The 20693-nt window shown below is 41.7% G+C and overlaps 2 protein-coding genes across 7 annotated transcripts; one reads left to right on the top strand and one right to left on the bottom strand.

Moving 5' to 3' along the window:
- Positions 1–1928: 1928 nt before the first annotated feature.
- On the top strand, positions 1929–12652 carry LOC127372967 (uncharacterized). 3 transcript variants are annotated; one of them, XM_051416951.1, is made up of 16 exons: positions 2180–2265; positions 2394–3185; positions 3300–3401; positions 3505–3561; positions 3641–3709; positions 4174–4245; positions 4329–4430; positions 4513–4852; positions 4943–5225; positions 5482–5715; positions 5803–5894; positions 6650–6754; positions 7086–7279; positions 7369–7533; positions 7683–7858; positions 8162–12652. In XM_051416951.1, the coding sequence occupies exons 3-16, from the start codon at positions 3376–3378 to the stop codon at positions 9331–9333; spliced, it is 3087 nt and encodes a 1028-aa protein (XP_051272911.1). In that variant the 5' UTR covers positions 2180–2265; positions 2394–3185; positions 3300–3375; the 3' UTR covers positions 9334–12652. The 3 variants fall into 3 exon arrangements, with proteins under 3 accessions (XP_051272908.1, XP_051272911.1, XP_051272909.1); XM_051416948.1 differs by lacking the exon at positions 2394–3185 and having other exon boundaries at positions 1929–2265; XM_051416949.1 differs by lacking the exon at positions 2180–2265 and having other exon boundaries at positions 2272–3185.
- Positions 12611–17497, bottom strand: LOC127373014 (parvalbumin-like EF-hand-containing protein). Of its 4 annotated transcripts, none has more exons than XM_051417080.1 (5): positions 17448–17497; positions 15317–15438; positions 15043–15178; positions 14150–14265; positions 12611–13384 (listed from the first exon to the last, which is right to left on the bottom strand). In XM_051417080.1, the coding sequence occupies exons 2-5, from the start codon at positions 15420–15422 to the stop codon at positions 13341–13343; spliced, it is 402 nt and encodes a 133-aa protein (XP_051273040.1). In that variant the 5' UTR covers positions 15423–15438; positions 17448–17497; the 3' UTR covers positions 12611–13340. The 4 variants fall into 4 exon arrangements, with proteins under 4 accessions (XP_051273040.1, XP_051273037.1, XP_051273038.1 ...); XM_051417077.1 differs by lacking the exon at positions 17448–17497 and adding an exon at positions 16892–17089 and having other exon boundaries at positions 15317–15466; XM_051417078.1 differs by lacking the exon at positions 17448–17497 and adding an exon at positions 16892–17083.
- Positions 17498–20693: the final 3196 nt, after the last annotated feature.

Raw genomic sequence — 20693 nt, forward strand, 5'->3', positions numbered from 1 at the left:
ACACTGAAGTCGAAGGTTAATCATTAGTTTTGGTCACAAGACAGTCAGCCAATAAAGAAATGATGTTTCAAACTAATCACATTATTATTGTTACTTTTTTCATTTAGCAAACTGACCTTATGACAACAGTCCTCAGGAGGAAGAAGAGCGTACTTTAGGGAGGGTAGATCTGGTATGCAAGATATCTCAGTCTTCCTCTCCTCCTACCTTTCACTCTATCTCTGCAGTAACGCTCTGGAGCACAGATTGACTGCGTGACCTGACCTCTTCGGCTCCTTTTCCATCTTCACGTCTGAGAACTCTGCGAGGCGTGGAAGGAGACACATAGAGCCAGATGTGCGTGGTGTGGTGTGGTGTCGGGGTGGGGGCTGCATTAGGGAGAAGCCATGAGTCAGGCTTTTGCAGCGTTGCCAAAATGTCTGGCAGCAGGATGTTACAATTACACACTGCAGTTGGTAGAGAGCCGACCCCGGCCTGCAGGACCTTTTTCAGACTTATGAGCAGATGCTTTTGGGAATAGAGGCTTATGTTTGCATGATGTGGATTCTTGCTTGCATATGTTTTCCATGAAAGCAGGTTCAACACAAACAGTTTCCAGTGAATGACGCTGAAGGTGTGGATTCTATGTAAACCTCCTCATGATCTCACTTAAAGCCACAGTAATAAACTTTTATCAAAATAACCTTTTGTTGTATTTGCTGAAACTTTCCCTATATCCTGACAGTACTGCATAAAACAGATAATCTGTGACAAGATCAGGTCCTCCTAGCCCACATAAGTCACAATAATCCATTATTTTTTATACATATATTTATCGTATTCATTATGGGGAGCACCGTACCTCACTGGCAAATGAAAAGTGAAGTAGAACTTACTATAAACCATTTTGTGATGTGATGATTAGATATTTTATGTTATCACTTATTTCATCAGTGATATCTTTTAAATCAAAGATAAGATCCATTTTTGTAAAACCTGCTGCGGTTTGGAGACTAACTGCTGACCCCTAGTGGTGATAACAGGTCAGTGCACCAGAGAGAGCACCTCTCTCAGTATATACAGTCAGCTTTGATTGTGGCCTCTTCCTCCTCATCAGAGAGGGAAGCTTCCTGTGAATTTATTCATTTTTAATAGCTTAAATCATATATATGACTGGAATAGTCTGAATTTAAGGCTGGTGTAATTATAGATTTTATTTAATCTCAACAAAAATGAAAAGACCAAAGTCATCATTCCTCTCCTGTCTGCAGCACTCAGATCAAGCCCACTGGTTCCTATTCATTAATATATAAGTTAATGATCCTTATTAACAATTTAAAAAAGGAAAACACAGTCCTACATGAAGCTGTTATGTTTTACTGACAGAAATAGGATGTGGAGACTGAGAGAAGGGAACTGATACTGAATCTTAAAGAAAGAAAGTTGAGCTATGATTTATGTGAACTTTAGTTTTTGTTTCAATAGCTTAGAAGAATTTGTTTAAGAATACAGCTATATAATCAAACTTAACTTTATTTATATAGCACCTTTACCAAAAATGTGCACATAAAAACTATATATTATAATATCTAGAACAATAAATAAAAATTTCAAAGGCTAAAAATAAATCAATAAAAAATAAAATAACACCAGGGAGACAAATAATGTACGAACCAATGATTAAAAGCTAAAAACTAAGGCTATAACATCACACCAAAGCAAAATTTGTTTTTTAATGTCCTTTAATAACATCACGTAATGAACACTTAAAAGAAAAGCGGTCAGTGATCTGCCTGGAACATAAAATAAAATAAAAACAACTTTATAAACAATAAAAGTTAATTTAATGATCAGAATGAGGTAATGCAGCACCACCACTCCTGACCGCTTGGTGGCGGATATGCGCCTCAACGCTGTTTGCCAACCGCCATACAATCCGTAGAAGAAGACGAAGGAAGAAGAGGGAGTTTGCGGCGATGCAGCGGATCGTGTGTGCGGGAGCTGCGGGAGCTGCGGGCTAACTGTCCACCGGGGCGAGAACTTTCACCCCCAACCACAAGTTTGACAAATGGGGGACCATACGTATTGTTTAGCTCAACAGAAAGTCAGCGAGCGCGAGTGCTCGTCGCCAAAGAAGCGAAAACAAGACGAAGTGAAACGAAACCGGGACAGGCGACGGCAAAAAACAAGGGTCAACATTGGTGTGGCCTTTCCCAGGTGGAAGTCGCTGATGAGGGAAAAGTGTTTTCAGAATGACGCCGATGTTGCCTGTTTTCTTCTGTACAGGTAAAGTCAGCGTGTCCTGGCTCATATACACTGTGCAGTCGTAGGTTTGATTCCACTGGTGTACAGTCACCTGGAAGTAATAGCCTCTGTGTTTTCTTTATCTTACAATGAGCCGTTTTTATCTACAGACGCCGGCGGGGTCTCCTTCCGAGGCGACCGCCATTTTGAGCCGCCATGTTTGTGCAGCAGCCCAGAACCAGTCCAAAGACGGGCTGTAAATCCAGTTGGATTCACGAACGCAGGGCGGGAGTCAGTAAATGTTCTGCAGTGAGGGTTGTCTCGGATACCACGGACAAAAACAAATCAATAAATCTACTTCAATACACATTACAACAGTACAAACAACAACAGTGTAAAAAAAGAAACAACTCAACATATCTGTCTATTTCATTAACGCTCTTTATTCGATCATTTTGTTTTGATATAGTCCGTCTGCCAATCAATATATGAGTCATCTTCGTCATCTGTCATGTGACGTCAGATATCCTCACAGTCTGTTTGTCCGGCTCATAGTTATCAAACCTCAGCGCGTCCATTTCTGTCACAGTTTGTGATCATTATGGGTCATTACAGATGAGTCTTCTTCCTCCTCTTCCTCCTCCTCCTCCTCTTCCTCCTGCCAGCACCTCGCCCGAACCAAATGGACGTTTTCCAACATGTGAAAACACGTCGGACGAGTTGTTTGGAGTTCATAAAATTCAAAATGAGTAAAAATGAATTGAATTGAAAATATGTGCAACTTCAACGTGTTCTTCTGTGTTGGTAGACGTTTGTGATTCTGCCTCCGTCTGGAAGGATTGCATCCCCAGTGTTCACAGATAGGTCCAGCTGTTTTAAATACACAGATTACAGATTACAGATTACACAGTGATAAGATCCCAAGATCAACCTTTCAGTTTATCTGATGTATTTCTGTCCAGGTGAGCCAACCCTCCCAGCATCGTAGGATGTAACAGAATGTATTACATGACTGTGTCACAGCACTTTTTTACTTGATGATGATGTTGTTGTTGTTGTTGTTGTTGTTTCTCCAGCTATGAGAGAAGTCTCACAGCATCAGCTCACATTAAGGATAATCGTCTTAAAGTAGCAGCTCCAGCAGTGTCAAGCATGGGTGCGTCAGGTTGCATGGACAGGTGAGTCATTGCATTTAAATAATGTGGAGTCCGAATATGTTTACAAACAATAAGTTGCTGTAAATATGTTTATGTTTACTGTTTGTTTGTTTGTTCTTCACAGAGACGATCACCTGAATGCCTTTACTGAAGCTACAGAGTTCTCAGGCTTTGAACAAAGGTAACAGTTAAATATATACATATATTTTTTTATGTATATTATTTTAATTATTTTATGTGTAATATTTTTGTTTTTACAGTTTACAGGACACAAGCATGGACGAGGAGGACACGGAGGAAAATGTTTTCGAGGACCCCATTAACAGTGTGTAAGTAGTACCTCCTAATGACATTTACTCTTCTCTTTGTTTAAAGAATTTATTTGACTTTACTTCCATAAGAATGATGATGGAGAGGAAGATGACTGAAATACACTTTTAAGTTTATTTTTTCGACATGATGCCCAATTTATCCACATCTTGCAACCTAGCCTCGTGTTTGTCTGCACTGTGCAGAAAAATAAGAAACCACAGTTCCAGGATTTGACCCATTTCGCTGCAGTTTGAGCATCAACCAGCAGAGCGGAGAGAGATGCTCTGACCCAGTCATCTAGTCTAAGTCACTGAAATCTTCACGCTGCCCATTTTTCTGCTTCTAACAAATCAACTTTGAGGACATGATGTTCACTTGCTGCCTGATATTTCCCCCCACTGTCAGGAGCCCTGATAGCCAGATAATCAGTGCTCATATTTTAGCTGATTGTTGTGGATTCATGCTGTTTTTATTTCTACAGATTACAGGACACAAGCATGATTGATGAGGAGGACATGGAGGAAAATGTTTTCAATGACCCCATTAACAGTGTGTAAGTAGTACTTCCTAATAACATTTCTATAATATTATATTCCCATTGAGAAGTTGCTGTTTTCTGAATGTCTTTCTTTACAGAATTGATTGGGCAAATGACGGCTCCCGTTACTTTCAGCAAGATGGAGAGGAGGAGGATGAGGACAGCTCGGATGAAGAGTGTCTTCCATCAGTCTGCATACGGTGTGTTATCGGTCAGTCTTTACTCTGCTACTGTCGTGTGTTGTCTGATTTTTACTCGCGCCTTCATGCTGTGCCTCAACAGAATGGGTGGAGAGTTAAAGAAAGCACCACCCATTGATCGACTTCCAGTTATTGGGATTGGTGAGACTGTGCATGACCAGCCTGCACATGAAGACCCTCGCGATGAGCCTGACAATCAAGACCCAATGTTCCCACGCCGAAAGCATGTCCGCTCTGAAGATGACATCATAGGTGCCAAAGCTTCAATCGTCTATGAGGAGTGTTTAAGACAATTGGCTTCATTTCTGATCCTGCCTGTTGATAAATGTACGGGCGTTTTGAGAACCGGTGCCATGTGCGACTGCGTTGCCCCCTTCAAGATCAGCATCTCTTCCAAGGGCACAGCAACTAATGTGGAATGGGTAAGTCTCGACAGTCACAGTGTATCATAGTCTAGTGAAAGCTAGTGCTGGACATGCCAAATGCAATTATTACTTGTGTTTGACTTTTAGATCTGTCCCAATGGACACCGCTTGTGGAGGTGGAATTCCCAGCCTGTCATGAAGGCCGGGGTTCAAGCTGGAGATTTTCTTTTGTCCACCAACATTTTGTTGTCTGGCAGCAACTATACAAAGGTTGCCCTCTTGTTCAAATTCATGAACATGGGGATGGTGAACAAGAACACCTTCTGCTCCATTCAGAACAATTACTGTGTCGGCACGGTAAAGGACTTCTGGGAAGAGAGGAGGACGGAGGCCCTCAGTCGCCTTCAAGGGAAACGTGTTGTGGTCCTAGGTGCGTAGCTTAAAGTTCCCCTCAACTCACAAATCTGTTTTTTCTTCTTGTAGGTGTGTTGTAGGTTTTGAGGATTTTAATGTGGAATTAAACAGACAAAACATTATTCTTCCAAGCAGACTATTTATATTAATGTAGTAATACATGTTTGGAGGGGATCTTTAAACTTAACCATTTAATGTAAGACATTAGGCAGTGGCAGTGTGATTGTATGTCAGCAGCTAATTCAGATTGAGTTGTAATTTCTGTTTTTCAGCGGGTGGTATGAACGACTCGCCGGGCCATTGTGCACAGTACTGCAGCTACACCAGCATGGAGAATGACACCAAGGAGATAATTCATGTTGCCACCATAGAAAAGCGGCAGCCGTCCTGGAAGTCTGTCGTTATGGAGAAGGAGGGTTTTATCCAGACTGTGGACAAGCTCACATCAGAAATTAGCCTAGCAGAGATCTGCACAGACGCTCATGCCCAGATCGGAGCCCTTATGAGTAAGTACTCACCTGATGTAATGTATGAATTCATGTGCTGAAAAGGTGAAATAATGTGGTAATATTAAAAGATTCCCCTCTTCACAGACCCAGACGAAGGCAGATACAAGGCCCTTGGTATTCATCACAGTCTGGACATGTGGCACGGTGCCAAAAACCTGGCCAAAAAAATAGCTGCTGTAAGTTTAATAAGTGTCTTATGTTATTGCTCATTTGTTCATCATAAAGTGACTATATATTACATCAGGGTTATTTAACAATGTGCCACTGAAGGCTGAGAGCACTTACGTTTTCATTCCAATCAAAGACAACAAAAGGTGAATTCACTGATGAGCTCCTGCTCTCTGGTAAAGGTGTGTTGAACGTTTAATTTCTGCCATTACACATCAAAAGAAATAACAAAAGACAGTTTGAGGATGTTGTGAAGTAGCATGGCATCATGGGAGTTGTCTTCACCACCATTGCTGTCATTGCAGCAGTTTGTCCGACGCTGTTTGATAAACAAAGGACGTCCCGGAGGGGTCGCAAACCGAGCTGCTGCTAACGTTAGCTCAGCTCGTTTCACTGATAACTTAAGATCCAGACGTCCGATGACTAAAATCCTTCATCCGGTTCAAATATAGAGTGAAAAATTATAGATCTAAAAAGTAAAAATGTGGCTTAACACTGGATAAAAAATAAATGTATAACTTCTGGCAGAGAACCACAACAACAGTAGAGAAAATGTAAGTACACAACTCAACTACATATAGAACAGGTCTAGTGTTTATAGGCATTTTAATGTGGAAATGTTACATATTACAGCTTTAGTCAGTGAAATCATCTGGTTTACTCTTTGGTAGGGATGGAAATCTGCATACTCTCAGCCCTCTTTGGGAAACAGTTGAATAGCCTTGTCTTACATTATTATCTATGTTTTATTTCCCTCCACAAGGCGGCAAAGAAAGAAGGACAGCCCACTCTCTGGCTCTGGCTGAAAGACGTCGTTAACCATTTTTGGTGGTGTTGTAAAACAGCTGACGGTACCCAGCAGTTTCTTGTAAGCACATTATTTCTATATATTTTTATAATATAAAAATGTCATCTGCTATAGCGTGTGTTGCACAATGTGGTCCTGGAGACACCTATTGTACAGGGAACTACCAGCAGGTGTTTGTTTCTGTGGACAGATTTAGTTACAGTGTCACAGGATGCTGTCACAAGACTGCACAGGTGTGTAATTGAGATCAAAATGAAGGTTGAGTTTAAAGATGGATGTGGTCATATTGACAGGCGTTACAGCCGGTGTGATTACAACATCGTCACCAGTCTAGAGTCCATTAGTTTCCATATGAAGGATATTTTTTAAAGTGCTGCTTCTGTTTTTGCAGGAACTATGGGTTGGCATCATTCACCATGTCTGTGACATTCACACCTGGGCTATGGGAAGGTGCCAACATGAGCACATGGAAGAAACACGTGGAAAGATGTGGATCCAGAGAGACTCCAAGTGCCACAAAGCTTTAGTGGACATCGTTCTCAACAAGCATTGGCTGAAGGATATACATAAATATCTGCGCTTCAGGTGAGGTGTGGCTACATGTTTCACACAGATTTACAATATGACTATTTGTGCCTATTTCAAGAGTTATATGTATTTTTTTGTTTAATCAGATCGACTGCAGACCTTGAGGTGTTCCAGAATCATATTCTGATGTATGCTAGCAAGCACTACACTTTCAGTCCTGCAGTTTATGAGACGAGAGTTCTGCTTGCTGCTCTGGACTATAATTTCCACCGCAACCGACCGACAATGACAACAGCGGAAGGCAACGAGATGTATGTTTTACATTTGAAACATTCTTCTTTTTTTTTTTTACAATCATTGCTTTGTATGCAGGTACAATTTAATTTTGTTGTTCACTCAAGGTTGTCAGTTGTTATAATGAATAACTTTTATTGAATGTTTGAAATTTTTGTAATTAAAGTTTCAGAAGGCTGTACAAGAAAAATGGCAGAAGATACAGCGTGTACACTCTGAAATCTGAAAAAACCTATGGCTACATCTCCGAGCTGCAAGCAAGGATTGTGAGGAGGAGAATCACAAGTGGAGTGGGAATGTCCAGAAGGTGGAATCTTCAACCTAATGACCCCAGACGGTTCAGTAAGTAAAATATAGGTTTGTCTTTACTGTAGCATGTTAACTTACACTCTTGGTGAAATAGCAGTAGTTTATCAAAACTGTATAAAAACTATAAAGTAGTGTAGGTCACGGACTAAAAGACAAACTGTTACGTTTGAAAGAGAGCTGGCTGCAGCGTCTGCATGATCCAGGCCATTTCAACAATTTTTGTTTAGTCCTTTTTAAAATCAAATCCAATCCTTCATTCAGCAATAAAGCTGAATAACGCATAAAAACATAATGGAGCACTGTTATTGATTATTAATGTTCTTGTGTGTTTTTCAGTGTTACCTGGAGATGTCCAGCAGGTGTTGATTGGTGAAAAGAAGTCTCCTGACTTGAGCCCCCGCCTGGACCCAGAGCCTCTACACATAAAAGAGGAACAGGAGGAACTCGGGATCAGTCTGGAGGGAGAGCAGATTAATGGGTTGGGGGAGGCTAACAACTCCAGTTTCCCATTACCTGGTGTTTCTGTGAAGAGTGAAAATGATGAAGATGAACCGTGGTCTTCACAGCTTCATCAAACTGGGGACAACATAAAAGCCGAGCCTCCTGACAGCAGCTCAGCAACAGAGATAAAAGCAGAAACTGATGGAGGGGAGTGTGGAATATCAGAACCTGCCAGGACCGTAGATCCAGATGATGATCCACAAACACACACTGATGAAACGTCTTCAGACTCTTCAGAGACTGATGTCAGTGATGGTGGTTGGCAAGAACCTTTGTCAGATTCTGGATCTGAGACTGAAAACAGTGACAGTGATTCGAAGAACACCAGGGCATCTAAGTCAGGTGTAAAATCATGGAAACACGAGGAAGCCCCTGTAAGTGATGTGGAATCTAACGATGGAAACAATTCCTTTAGTTGTCTTGAATGTGGCAACGTCTGTCCTTTAGGAAAAGAGTCTTCTGACGAAACATGTGAAGTGCAACAAAAGGGCCACAAAGGAGAGAAACCATTTGGCTGTGATCTTTGTAGGAAAGATTTTGGCCACCAGTCAAAGCTTACGAGACACATGAGAAACCACACGGGAAAGAAACCGTTTGGTTGTGATGTTTGTGGGAAAACATTTATAGAACTAGTAAAGGTGAAGGCACACATGAGAGTCCACACCGGAGAGAAACCCTTTGGCTGTGATGTTTGTGGGAAAAGATTTACAGAGCAGCAGAATCTGAAGGCACACATTAGAGTCCACACAGGAGAGAAACCATTTGGCTGCGGCGTGTGCGGTAAAAGCTTTAACCAGAAGACAAATCTTAAGACTCACATGAAAATCCACACAGGGGAGAAACCATTTGGTTGTGATAACTGTGGGAAAAGGTTTAACCAGCAGTCACATCTTAAGACACACATGAAAATCCACACAGGAGAGAAACCGTATGGCTGTGATGTTTGTGACAAAAGGTTTAACCAGCAGGTACATCTGAAGCTACACATGAATGTCCACTCGAGGTAAAATCTGTTCTAGGGTTCCTTGTGAAAGACTGATTACATGTGGTCAACCACAGCACTTTTTTCCTCTTATTGTTTTTTATGTATTTAGTTTTTGTCTTTTGTGTTTATTTTAAAGGTGATTTATTAGCTTCTGTCTTACAATGTTACGGGGTTAGGTCTTCATCTTAAACATAAAAAAAGTGTCAAATAATGGGAAATATGTAAACCCGAAGTACCACCGGGCACGGCTGGTAGCTCTGTGATCCTCTCGTCTTTAAATCCCACAGAGGGCCTTGCCTGCCCGACGTTCTTGACTTGTGTATTTTGTCCTACAAAGGACACCATACGATGTGTTCCTCCACTTCCAACGTGAACTTCTCGTCGTCCATGGTGTCAAATCTCCTCTGACTGACTGACTCACTGACTTCCGGCCTGGTGCCACAGTGTCGATGCAATTTGATCGAGAGTCTGCACGAGGTATTTTATTTTGAAAATTGTTCAGATTTTCTATGCCGTTTCTGTGCCTGACTTCCTGCTAAAGCGATCTGCTCTGTGCTGCCTGATGCGGTCGGGGCGCGGCTTCCGTCGAAAATAGACCAGTAGCGCATTCTCTGCAGAGCGGAGCGGACGCTTCTAGGCCGCGCCCGGTGGATTTTGGCCATAGAAGTAATTCCTGTGAGCAAAAAGCTCAGAATTCGGACTCTGCAACGTTTCCAACATCTTTTTCCAGATGACGTGAATAGCTGCTGCTGTGCTCCAGGCAGGTTCCCACTGTGCCTGTGAACATGAGTCTTCCCGGTGTCATCAAAGCCAAACTGAGGACAACAGAGAGACAGAGCCTCCAGCCAGCAGCTCAGCACGGCAGATAAAAACAGGCTGATGGAGAGGACTGTGGAGGATCAGAACCTGTCAGGAACCTGGATCCAGATAATCATTCGCAACCAAACACTGATGACAAGGTGTCACACTCTGTTTGGCAAGAACCTTTCAGATTGTGACCTGAAACTGAAGACTGGAAATGGTTGGAAGAGGTTGAATATAAGGAGTCTCCTGTAAGTTACGTGGAATTGAACTCTCTGCTTTGAGTTTGGTAACTGCTGTTAACGGACTTTGAGCGCGAGGCACCTGCACTCCCGGCGGTCCGAAGCTCTCAGATGTAACACTAGAGCTGTAACCAGGGACGGACTGGGACTAAAAAACGGCCCTGGACTTTGACTAGGCCCGGCCCAAAGCAGTCCGCCAGCGGAAACCCAACAATAACGCCTGGCATGAGTGTCACAATAATATATTAATATTAAAAATAAATTAATGAATTAAAATAATAATCTATTCCATGCTATCTTAAAATGAATTTATTACTTAATAATCTTAATTAATTTATGCAGTAATGAATCTTACCGCACAAATAATAATACCACATTTTAATGAAAATACACCATTACAAATTTAACTTCTGTATTCAAAGTCTTCAGAGTTTGTAAGCATTAACTGTAACCTTACCAAAACTTTAAAAAGTAAAAGCACAACATATTTCTTAACATTAGCTATCACTGCATGTGGCATTTTACAGCTAAAATGTTTAAGTTTAGCTGTTTTTAACTACTATAATCATTATTTCATTTTAATTTTTGCATTGTACTGAGCAACACAACCTGGGTAGATAAAAATGTAGCAACCTGAATAACATTTCCTAACATCAGCCCATCCGCTCTCATGTTCCATACTTACGTGCCCTGTATCTGTCTGTGGAACCAGCTCATCTCACGTTTAGTGGCTTCACTCTCTAAATGTCGCATTTTTCCCCCCCTCGCCTTCTCAGCCCCGCCCTTTCCGTTTTTTACCGGCGTTATCCATATTGTTTCTATGGTCTTGAACGTCTTTGCTGCTGCTACTTCATCTTCTTCTTCTCCTTAATTGGCGGGCACGGCCGGGGCAGCTGGCATCCAACTTAAAGGTGCATTGCTGCCTCCTACCGTACTGGAGTGTGAAGCAGTAGATTAGCAGGGGGAAAAAAACGTGATGACTGCGTGGCGGGTGGTGGGCCGCCGGCCGTCCTGGAGTACCGGCCGTTCTGTGATTGTCCAGGTCACACAGATGGCCTGTCCGCCCCTGGCTGTAACGTTAGACAATGCTGCCCATGGATGCATTATGTTCAGCTCCTCAGCAGGATCCGGGCGGTGGCTTAAAGTGACGGCGAGAATGAACTCAGCACGGAGAGCCAGTATATGATAAATAAGGATGTTTTTGCTCAGACTAAGAATATAGAGCTGGAAATGCAATGTGCGTAACAGGTTGTGTTAAAAACAAACCTTCCTCTGTTGCGTACTTATTTCTGTAGGTAAATATTTCTAAAAAAAAGGTTAATGCCCACCTCATTTCAACCACTACTCAGTATCTCAAGAAAACCACACGTGCGCCTCGTCTCCTGGTGTCCTCCTGGGGGCCCTGGTGGTTGGAGATCAGCTGTATGTTGATAACATGGAGATATGAAATCTTCAAGACATTTTTAATACCTGCAAAATAAAATGAATGTTTTTCTGTGTTTAAAAGGGCTGAGGCAAAAAAACAAAAGGCACTTGTTTTCTACACTTTTTTTCCTCAAGTAAAAAAAAAACAAATCGCTCCAGGATTTAGCAGAAGAAAAGAAAATGCTATTCTTGAGACGTTTTAATCATTTCTGTGCAATGAAATTGTGGCAGAAAATGAAAATTGCACCTTGTTCCAGTGAGAATAAAATTGCTACTGGCTCAACATTTTACGCTGTGGTTGATTGGTGAAACTACGGTGATTGGACAAAATTGCGAGGTCACTCAGAATTCACAGGGATTGGTTGAATTTGTGTTGTTGTGATTGCAACTTCCTGGAGAGACTGAAAAACAAAACAAGTGCAGCAGTACAGAAACAATGAGTGGCTCCAGAAATATGTGTAAAGACTTTTTAAATGTACACTGCATTGCTTGTAACCAACAAGCGGGTCATCACTACAACGTAGAACACTGGATCTCCTGCATCCACAGATGTGTGTAAGGTTTTATGGAGTGGGCTTTTTCTACTTTCTTACTGTGTTTGGACTGTTGGGCTGCGGTTGCTGTTCTCTCATGAGCACACTGAGGCGAATCCCTAATGTGTAACACATTTAAGTATTCAATCTTGAAACAAAGCAAGTATCAAAAAGACATCAACAACGTTTACGTCTCAAGATATTGTATAAAAGAGTTTTCAGAGACATTTCAAGTTATTGAAACAAAGTTTTTTGAAATGATTTCTTTATCAGTGTTTGTAAATGAGGGAAGAAAAAGTGTTTTCAAAAAACCCAATAAACCTTTATTGTATTAACACCACTGACAACATACTGTAGGTCTGTGATGGAGGGAACAAAAAGAAACCCAAGACACTGCACATCGAGGAATATATCTGTTCTATATATCTGTCTAATCAATACATATTCAAACTAAGTGATCCAGTCATCAGAAATTATGGATTGTGTTTTCCAAAAGTGTAATAGTTAGAAAGGGAGACCTGTATATATACCTTTATTTTAAAAACCAACATAAACAGATTTATCAACATGAGTAATCCTTTAGTTTAGGAAGTCCTAGGAAGGTTCCTGGAGATGTGTAATGTGGTGTTTATTAGAGTGCCAAATCCAATTAATTAGCTTATGTAACCTAGTCTCTTTTTTATTTGTGTCCACAGGCAAACAGTTCAACATATATACCCAGTAAAGTCTCACACATGACAATCACCCATTCCTGGGGAGTCCCACCCACAGTGATAGATGTCAGGTGACCCAAAGCTAGCAGACAGACTGTCCGTAGTTTAGGACACAAGGCAGTAAGTCATAAACATGTTTTTAACGACTTGAACAAACCCACGTTTCCCCAATCCTGTTTTTTTCCCTTTTTTTAGCGAATGATAACAGAGGAGGGAGAGCGCTCTTTAGGGAGGGCAGATCTGGTGTGTGTGTGTCCGACTTCCTCTCCTCCTGTCTTTCACTCTGCTGTGAGACTCAGATTGATCACGTGTCCTCTATTTCCTCGGTTTCTTCTCCATCTTCACCATGTCTGAGAACTCTGAGACGTAGAGAGAGACACAGAGCCAGATGTGAGTGTTATTGGTCGGACACTGGTTCCCAACCTTTTTCCTTAAGGGGCCCATTTTCTATCATTCAGTAAACTGACTCAGTGACATATTTTATGGATATTTCATATTATATTAAAAACTTTACAATGAACTCAAACAGTGAACTCAGTAACTGCAGGAAGTTTGTGTAAAACCAGACATTTGTATTCATTCTGAGCAGATTATTTCCTGTGGAGGGAACTTCATCAATTCATCATTTTTTAACAATCATAGAGACTGCTATTAGACAGTTTACATTACATTTACTTTTCTTCTCAGAAGTGAACTAAATACTGAGCTATAGGCCCACTGTGTATAAGTTTAAGTTTTCTAGCACGCTTTAAGATCAAGGCAGCCTCGAACCCCCCATAAAGCTTTGGCGACCCCTAGTTTTGGGGACCGCTGGGTTAGGGGCTGCATTAGGGTCTTAACAACGCTGGATTCTCCAAAGTCAATTTTGGCTTCTTGCTCTCTGTGATAAGAAGTATGCTCTATTTCAATAACTCCAAACCAGCTGCAGTGTGTTGACATTATGATCACAGATCCTCCGAGCGTACAGGGTTATTGCAGTCTTTTAAATATCAGCTGACATGTTTTCATTCAGCCTGGAGTGAGTGACCATTTTTTCTCCTTGAAGAGCTACTAACTGCTGACCCTTAGTGGTGACTGTAGGCCAGTGCAGCAGAGAGAGTCAAATGTAAAATAAAGGGCTTAACCTGTGTAGTCGATGCGTCCGTCTCCATCAGTGTCGACAGCCTGGATCATTGCCTCGGCCTCCTCGTCGGAGAGAGGAGCCGACGGGGTTGCAGTCGGTACAGTCGACAGAATGTACCTGTGAGGAGAGAAATCTCTATCAGCTCTTTCTGTTACTTGTCTTTGGTTGGATTTTTGACTCTATGTCACGAATTAATGACTGAATCTTAAAAATAAGGAGTTTCCAGAGGCAGGAGGAGCCCTGGCAGCTGTTTGTTTGGTAGAAACAGACATTTAAGGGAAAGGGTGGACATATCTTTGTCATTGACTAATAATCAAACCAACGGTGAGTTTATCCACGAACAAGCACTGTGTGTGTATCAGACTCTGATACATCTTCTTCCTCTGTGCCATAGAGCTCCATTGTTGTCCAGAAACTGTTAGAAACACCTCACCCACACTGTTGCACTGGGTGAGATGTTCCTTCAGTACCATGAACACACACACTGTAGTAAAGCCCACATACAATAGTGTGTTACTGCAGCCTAATTCACAGCTTAAAATAGTCCCCAACAAAATCCCTATTTCCTCCTGTTTAAGTAAAGTTTGTTATTCAGTGACTGCTGTTTTTGGACTATTAAATTAAAATGTTGACCCTTTAATTGGATTTGTTGTGCATTTGAAGTTGCATTTAGTGAGACGTTTGCAATGAAAATAGGATTATTGAATATAAAATGTGGTTTTTATTGAACCTGTATTTACATTTTTGATTTATTGTTTTAGGAATTATGCATGACCGATATTTTTAATTAACATTTTTAAAGTCAAGTTCCCTCTGCGGTACCCTAAAGTACCCCTAGGGGTACGCATACCCCCATTTGAGAAACCCTGCTTTAAACAAATATAGGGCTCATACTTGATCTCGTTCCACTCTATGTAGCCGCTGCCGTCTCTGTCGAGCATCGTGAAGGCCTTCTTGATGGCCTCCTCTCGTTGCTCGGAGGTCTTGAACTGCCTCATGTGCTCCAGAAACCGGCTGTAGTTGAAGTTCTCTGCAGACAATCACAAAAGATGACATCAGACAGTGAAATCATCGTCATGACTCACACGTGAACGCCTCCTCATTCATCACACCTGCCACTTTAAATTAATGACTGCACACACACACACGCACACACACAGAGTGTCACCATGTGTTGTCAGCCCCCGTGGCATGTGGTCGATGTCCTGGTCTGTGAGCGAAGCACCCATGGCCACCGCCACCTTCTTCACCTGCGGCCGAAAGTCCCCCTCCATGTTGTACAGCGGGGTTCTGGAGGTCAGGACGGGGATAAACTCAACTTCAACAGTTCAATAAAACAAACAAGATTAATTAAAGCCCCCCTCCACTCAGATATCAGAGTTTCTTCTTGTCCCTGCAGTGTGATGTTTGAATGGTGTCTGACACTAGGAGGATGTTCTCACATTCATCTGCTGAAAGTGGAAAGTTTCTCATTGAACATCTGATTTTAAGGGAGACATCACAAATAGTTTGGAGGTCAGTCCTGGTGCAGTCCAACTTGTCCAGTGAGATCCAGCAGTGCACAGACACTGAGAATGGACTTTACAGTGAAGGAGGAGACGTCTATTATATTGTATATATTCATAGATGTGTTGAGGCAGAAGGAGAAGATGCTTTTTTATGGATTTTAAAGTTGAAATTACACTTATTATGTTATTGTGGAACAAACATAGACATTATTTCTCTTTTTTGGAGGTGATCTTTCATTTCTGTAGCTTTGTACAATTTTAATAACTGATACATTTAATATTCACATTTTCTCAAACTAAACTTCAACAGGAAATCTTTTTTACACCCATACATTTATCTACAAGTCTACAAGTCACTTTCCATCATTTACATTAATGCATTATTAATATTAAAAAAATAGTTGGGAACTGTTTCTAGCAGAGAGTCAGTTGATGCTCTTATTAACACAAGGCCACTGCCAGCAGCGGGTTAGCCTAGCTTAGCATCAAGAGTCCTGTCAGTTGTAAATAACAACTCAGAGTTTAATGGAGAGGTTATGAGAGCAGTGGTTGCCTGGCAACTGCTGAATGAAGTGAATTTATTTACTTTCCTCTGCTTTATTTTCCCTTCTTTCTTCAATTCTTTTATTCTGGTTTCCTTCTTTTATTTGTTTCCCACCTTTTATTTTGTTCTTTCCTTCTTTTATTCCTAATCTCTCTCCCCCTTTACTTTCTCTGAATCAAAGGTCAAACAATAGAGGCTGTGATATGTTGTACAGATCGTAAAGCCTTCTCAGATTGTTGATTTTCTTGGGCAGTATGAATAAAACTCTTAAAGACTCTTTTGTCCTCCTATTTTTTCTTTTCCAGCTGACCTGAGATCAGTTCAAACACAAACACGAGATACATCGGCTTGAATGAAGCTGAGTACTTCCTTCTCCATCTAACATTCAACTGGCATTTCCCCCCCCCCCCCCCCCCCCCCCCCCCCCCACCAACCCCAACAACCCCCCAAAAAAAAGAAGAGAGGGGTGTGTGTGCGCGTGTGTGTATGTGTGTGTGTGCGTGCGCGTGTGTGTCTCCTATATCTACCTCTTCATTTCGACTGAATCTCCAACAAGCGTCTGCTGTTCTTTTTTTTCATTTCTTGGCAGACTCAGAGGCGTGTTAATCATCACCAAACGTTGCCCCTCTCCAAATCAATACAACCTTAATTACTCAGTTAAGTGTCTGTTAGTCAGAGCTGGGTTACTCACGCTGGGGTAGGTCACGGATATTTTGGGTCGCCGTCTTAATAATGTCTGTCAGCGCTGATCTCAGAGGACACGTCATGCCAGTATGTGAGTCCAGTAATGGGGGTTTTGAGGGACTGCAGGTTAGCATTAGCATGTACAGATTGTAGTGAATTAGTTGAGCAAACAGCATGCAGGATGGAGCAGAGGGGGAAACATAAAGCAGAGTATTGCTGCACATCCGCTGGTTGTTTCATCATTCCTCTTCTACTCTACTCTCCCCTCCAATATCACACCATCATTTGCACTTCAAGAACTCTCTTATCAGGATGAATTTGTGCTTTTTCTCATTGGCTGGAGGTTATAAAGGCACACTATAGATCATACAAGACCATTCTGCCCTCAGTCTACGAGTTCTGCAGAGAACTGGAACCACATTAACATTAGCACCATGACGGCAAGAGAAAAGAGGGTCTAACATCAATCGAAGACACTGAAAAATATAGGAAATCATTAGCAGTTACAGACCAGTCACCAGGTCCATCCCATCTACCAACATATCCTGTCCAGCACTACTCACCAGATTCAAGGTTTCCTGGTACAGCTGACCCTCCCCCTCTCTCCGTCTCTTATATACGGGAAGGATGTAGCCACCAGTGGCCTTGCACCTGTCTGGCTCTCCCCGGTGGAGCCATTCTCCGTCAAAGCCTTGGCTCCTGCTGCTGCAGACAGGACACATCGCTCCAGATGTACTGGGACAAGACCCGCATTTAGGCCTGCTGATTGGGTTGAACTGGAGGACAGCCACCCTTTAGTGGGGGTTGAACTGCAGGCCAGCCTTGGCACGCCGCTTCAAAAGTTTATCAGTGATATTTCTGCACTGGAAACTGTTGTGTGAGTTCTACAAGTCATTCCTGAATCCATTAGTGCTGCAAGATTTCAGAAATAACCGGTGACAGCTATCGTACAGCCACTTCACAGAGAGCTGTTATTTTTACATACATTTGAGGCAAGGAGACAGATAATGTGTACTTTCACTTAGTTCTTTCTCTTGCCAGCCATCGTTATTTCAATGAAGCATGTTTGGCTTCCTCGCTCAAGGTTAGCTGTCAAGTAAATGGCTTAGAGCTTTGTAGGAAACTAAAGTCCCAGCCTGAGCCGGCCACACTGCACTTCTGCCAGGGCCCCAGAGTCTCACAGTCACACACAGAGACACCAAATCACACCATCAGAGCCTCAAGTTTCATTTTATCCATTCACATACTCTATTATTGTATCTACATCTATCTCTCTCTATACGAAATGCTAATTGTTGTTTAAAGTCATGGCTCCAGGGTTAGGGCTCTTTCTATTAACACACCTACTAAGATAGTGAACATGCTAAACATTATATCCACTAAACAGTTGCTAGCATCGCTGTACACTCTTGTCCAACATGAAATCTTGACAGCTACATTTTATAGTTTTTAGAAACATTTTACAAAATATTTGTATAAAAATTTCCAACTGCAGCCTGAAAGTGTTTGAAAAAGAAGAAGAAAGGACTGCATCATGTATTTCTCTGGTGTCTTCTCTCATTTAACCTCTCGAATGTGAAGCTAGAATCATGAAAATGACTTCTAGGATAGAAATCACTATGGAAATACTAAGAATATTAAGATGTAATATCAACCCAGGGACTGCCAGAGGGCTGCTAACAACCCTGCTGAAAACAACAAAGGTTTTCAACACTGAAACATTAACAAATAATTACTGAAGACATTGTGTGTTATTTGATTTGATCAACTGTAAATGCTGAATGTGCAGAATTCAGTTTAGTTTCATTGAAAATGTTTTGAGATGATTAAAGAGAAAAAAAAAAATCTTTGTTGCTGCATCTATTTCTCAGTATAAAATACAAAATGTTCAATGTTTGATTTTGAAGCAATAATTTGTATTCAGTAACTGAACACACTGGATATGTTATTCAGGACACGTTAGGTTCCTCAGACATGTTGGACATGTGCTTGTTCAAGATGCAGAGCACTGTTCCTTAATGCTGTCGTCACACACAGTTATTATATCTGGCCCTTAACATCTGCAGCTACCCTTCAAAGGCGAGGCAGAGGAGCGTCTTCCACTCACAGGATCACCGCCATGACGGGTCCTGCTCCCTGCCAGCATCACAACAGGCAGGTAATCAGGTTTGTTCCCTGTTCTCCACACACACACATACAAGTGCTGCAGGGCAGAGAGCTGGCAGATAGAAATGGGGCTCTGCAGAGGAAGCCTTCACAGTTATATAACTCAGTTGTGTGTGCTACATGTGTGTTAAATAACGTATGAGCAGTGAAAGTATTCTGGGCAGTCGTGTATAGATCAGTGATCACACCAGAGAAGACAATGCCTTCAGCTCAGCACAACCCATAAAGCCGGGTTTTATATTTGTGAGGGTTTCTTTCCTAACGTTTGTGCACAAATGTGTTCCTTAGGGACATTATTTATAGAACAACAAACGTCTACAGGCCTGTTAGAGCCTCAGATGCTCTGAGGTTGATTCCTGCTGTGTATTGATCCAGAGTATATGAAATCAGAATTCCTACCCAGCCAGGCTGCCTGAACACAGCCCCACTGCCCCGCAGGCCGCTAACAGTCTGCCTTCTTCACTTCTATCAGACTCTGTAAATCCAGAGCTGCAGTAGAGTTTAAATATGTTTTATATGTTGTATATTGAAGAGACTCTGCAGATGGGAATGGCTGCAAGTACATTGTGAAGAATACGGTAGGTTTAAGGCATCATTTCGAAATAACAACAAATAAAGTTTGGTTTTATTTTTGTACATTTGAATGTTTGAACTTGTCTTTTCAGAAACGTTATCCTCATTGCTCTGGATAATCCACAGACTTCATTGTGCTTTTGGATTCTTTGAACAAATTGTATTTGAAAACCACTGTCCCAGAGGGTTGTTTTAGGTGTTGATTTTTGTGGGATCTCTTTGATACTGTATTATTCATGTGCAGAGTTAGTTTTATATACACTACGTTGCCAAAAGTTTGTGGACAGACCTTGGTGTACTTTTGGTCTTGGCCTCTTAGTTTCAGTGAATCCAACTTGTTCCAACTTTTTGCCAACAGTTTGTGTTTGTTCCTTTCTTGTTTCAACACAACAATGTTCAAAAATCCGTCAATCCCCAAAATAAGTCAGATACTGCCGCTTGGTCAGTGGCAACGTGCAGTTTGATTTTTAAAATAAAGCCTAATGTTATAAAACGGTTGCAGTTTGGTTAAGTTTAGGCACAATAATGTTTAAGTAGCAGTGTATGAAGACTTGCAGTGAGACCTTGTTGGACATTGCCATGTTGAAACAGGAAAGGCACAAATACAGTCTGTTGCCAAAAGGTTGAGAGCGTACTGTTTCCCATTCATTGCAATGTCCCCATGTCCTTGTTTGGTGTGAGACTTGGCTGGCTCAACTTCATAGAACACCTTTGGGATTAACTGCGGGCCAGACCTCATCACCCAAGCACTGGACCTCACTAATAATGCTCTTGCAGCAGAAAGGGAGCAAATTTCTGCAGCCAGGTGCCAAAATCACACATGCTTTGTTTGGCCCTGAAGAGTGAATACAGACACGCATACATTTATTATAATCCCTTCTAAAGAGGAAATGTGAATGTAACATTTGCCTTGACTAAATTTGGCCCCTGCTGACACTTCTATCTAGTGGAGTTTTCCCTTCTGGTTGGGGTTTGGCTTATGCACTGTTTCTTTCATGCTTTCTTTGGCCTGAGGAAGGAGACAGTTCTCCGTGTTACCACAGAGGATTTCATTGCTGGCATTCTGAACA

The sequence above is a fragment of the Dicentrarchus labrax genome, unplaced genomic scaffold (assembly GCF_905237075.1).
Source record: "Dicentrarchus labrax unplaced genomic scaffold, dlabrax2021, whole genome shotgun sequence".
Classification (NCBI taxonomy): domain Eukaryota; kingdom Metazoa; phylum Chordata; class Actinopteri; family Moronidae; genus Dicentrarchus; species Dicentrarchus labrax.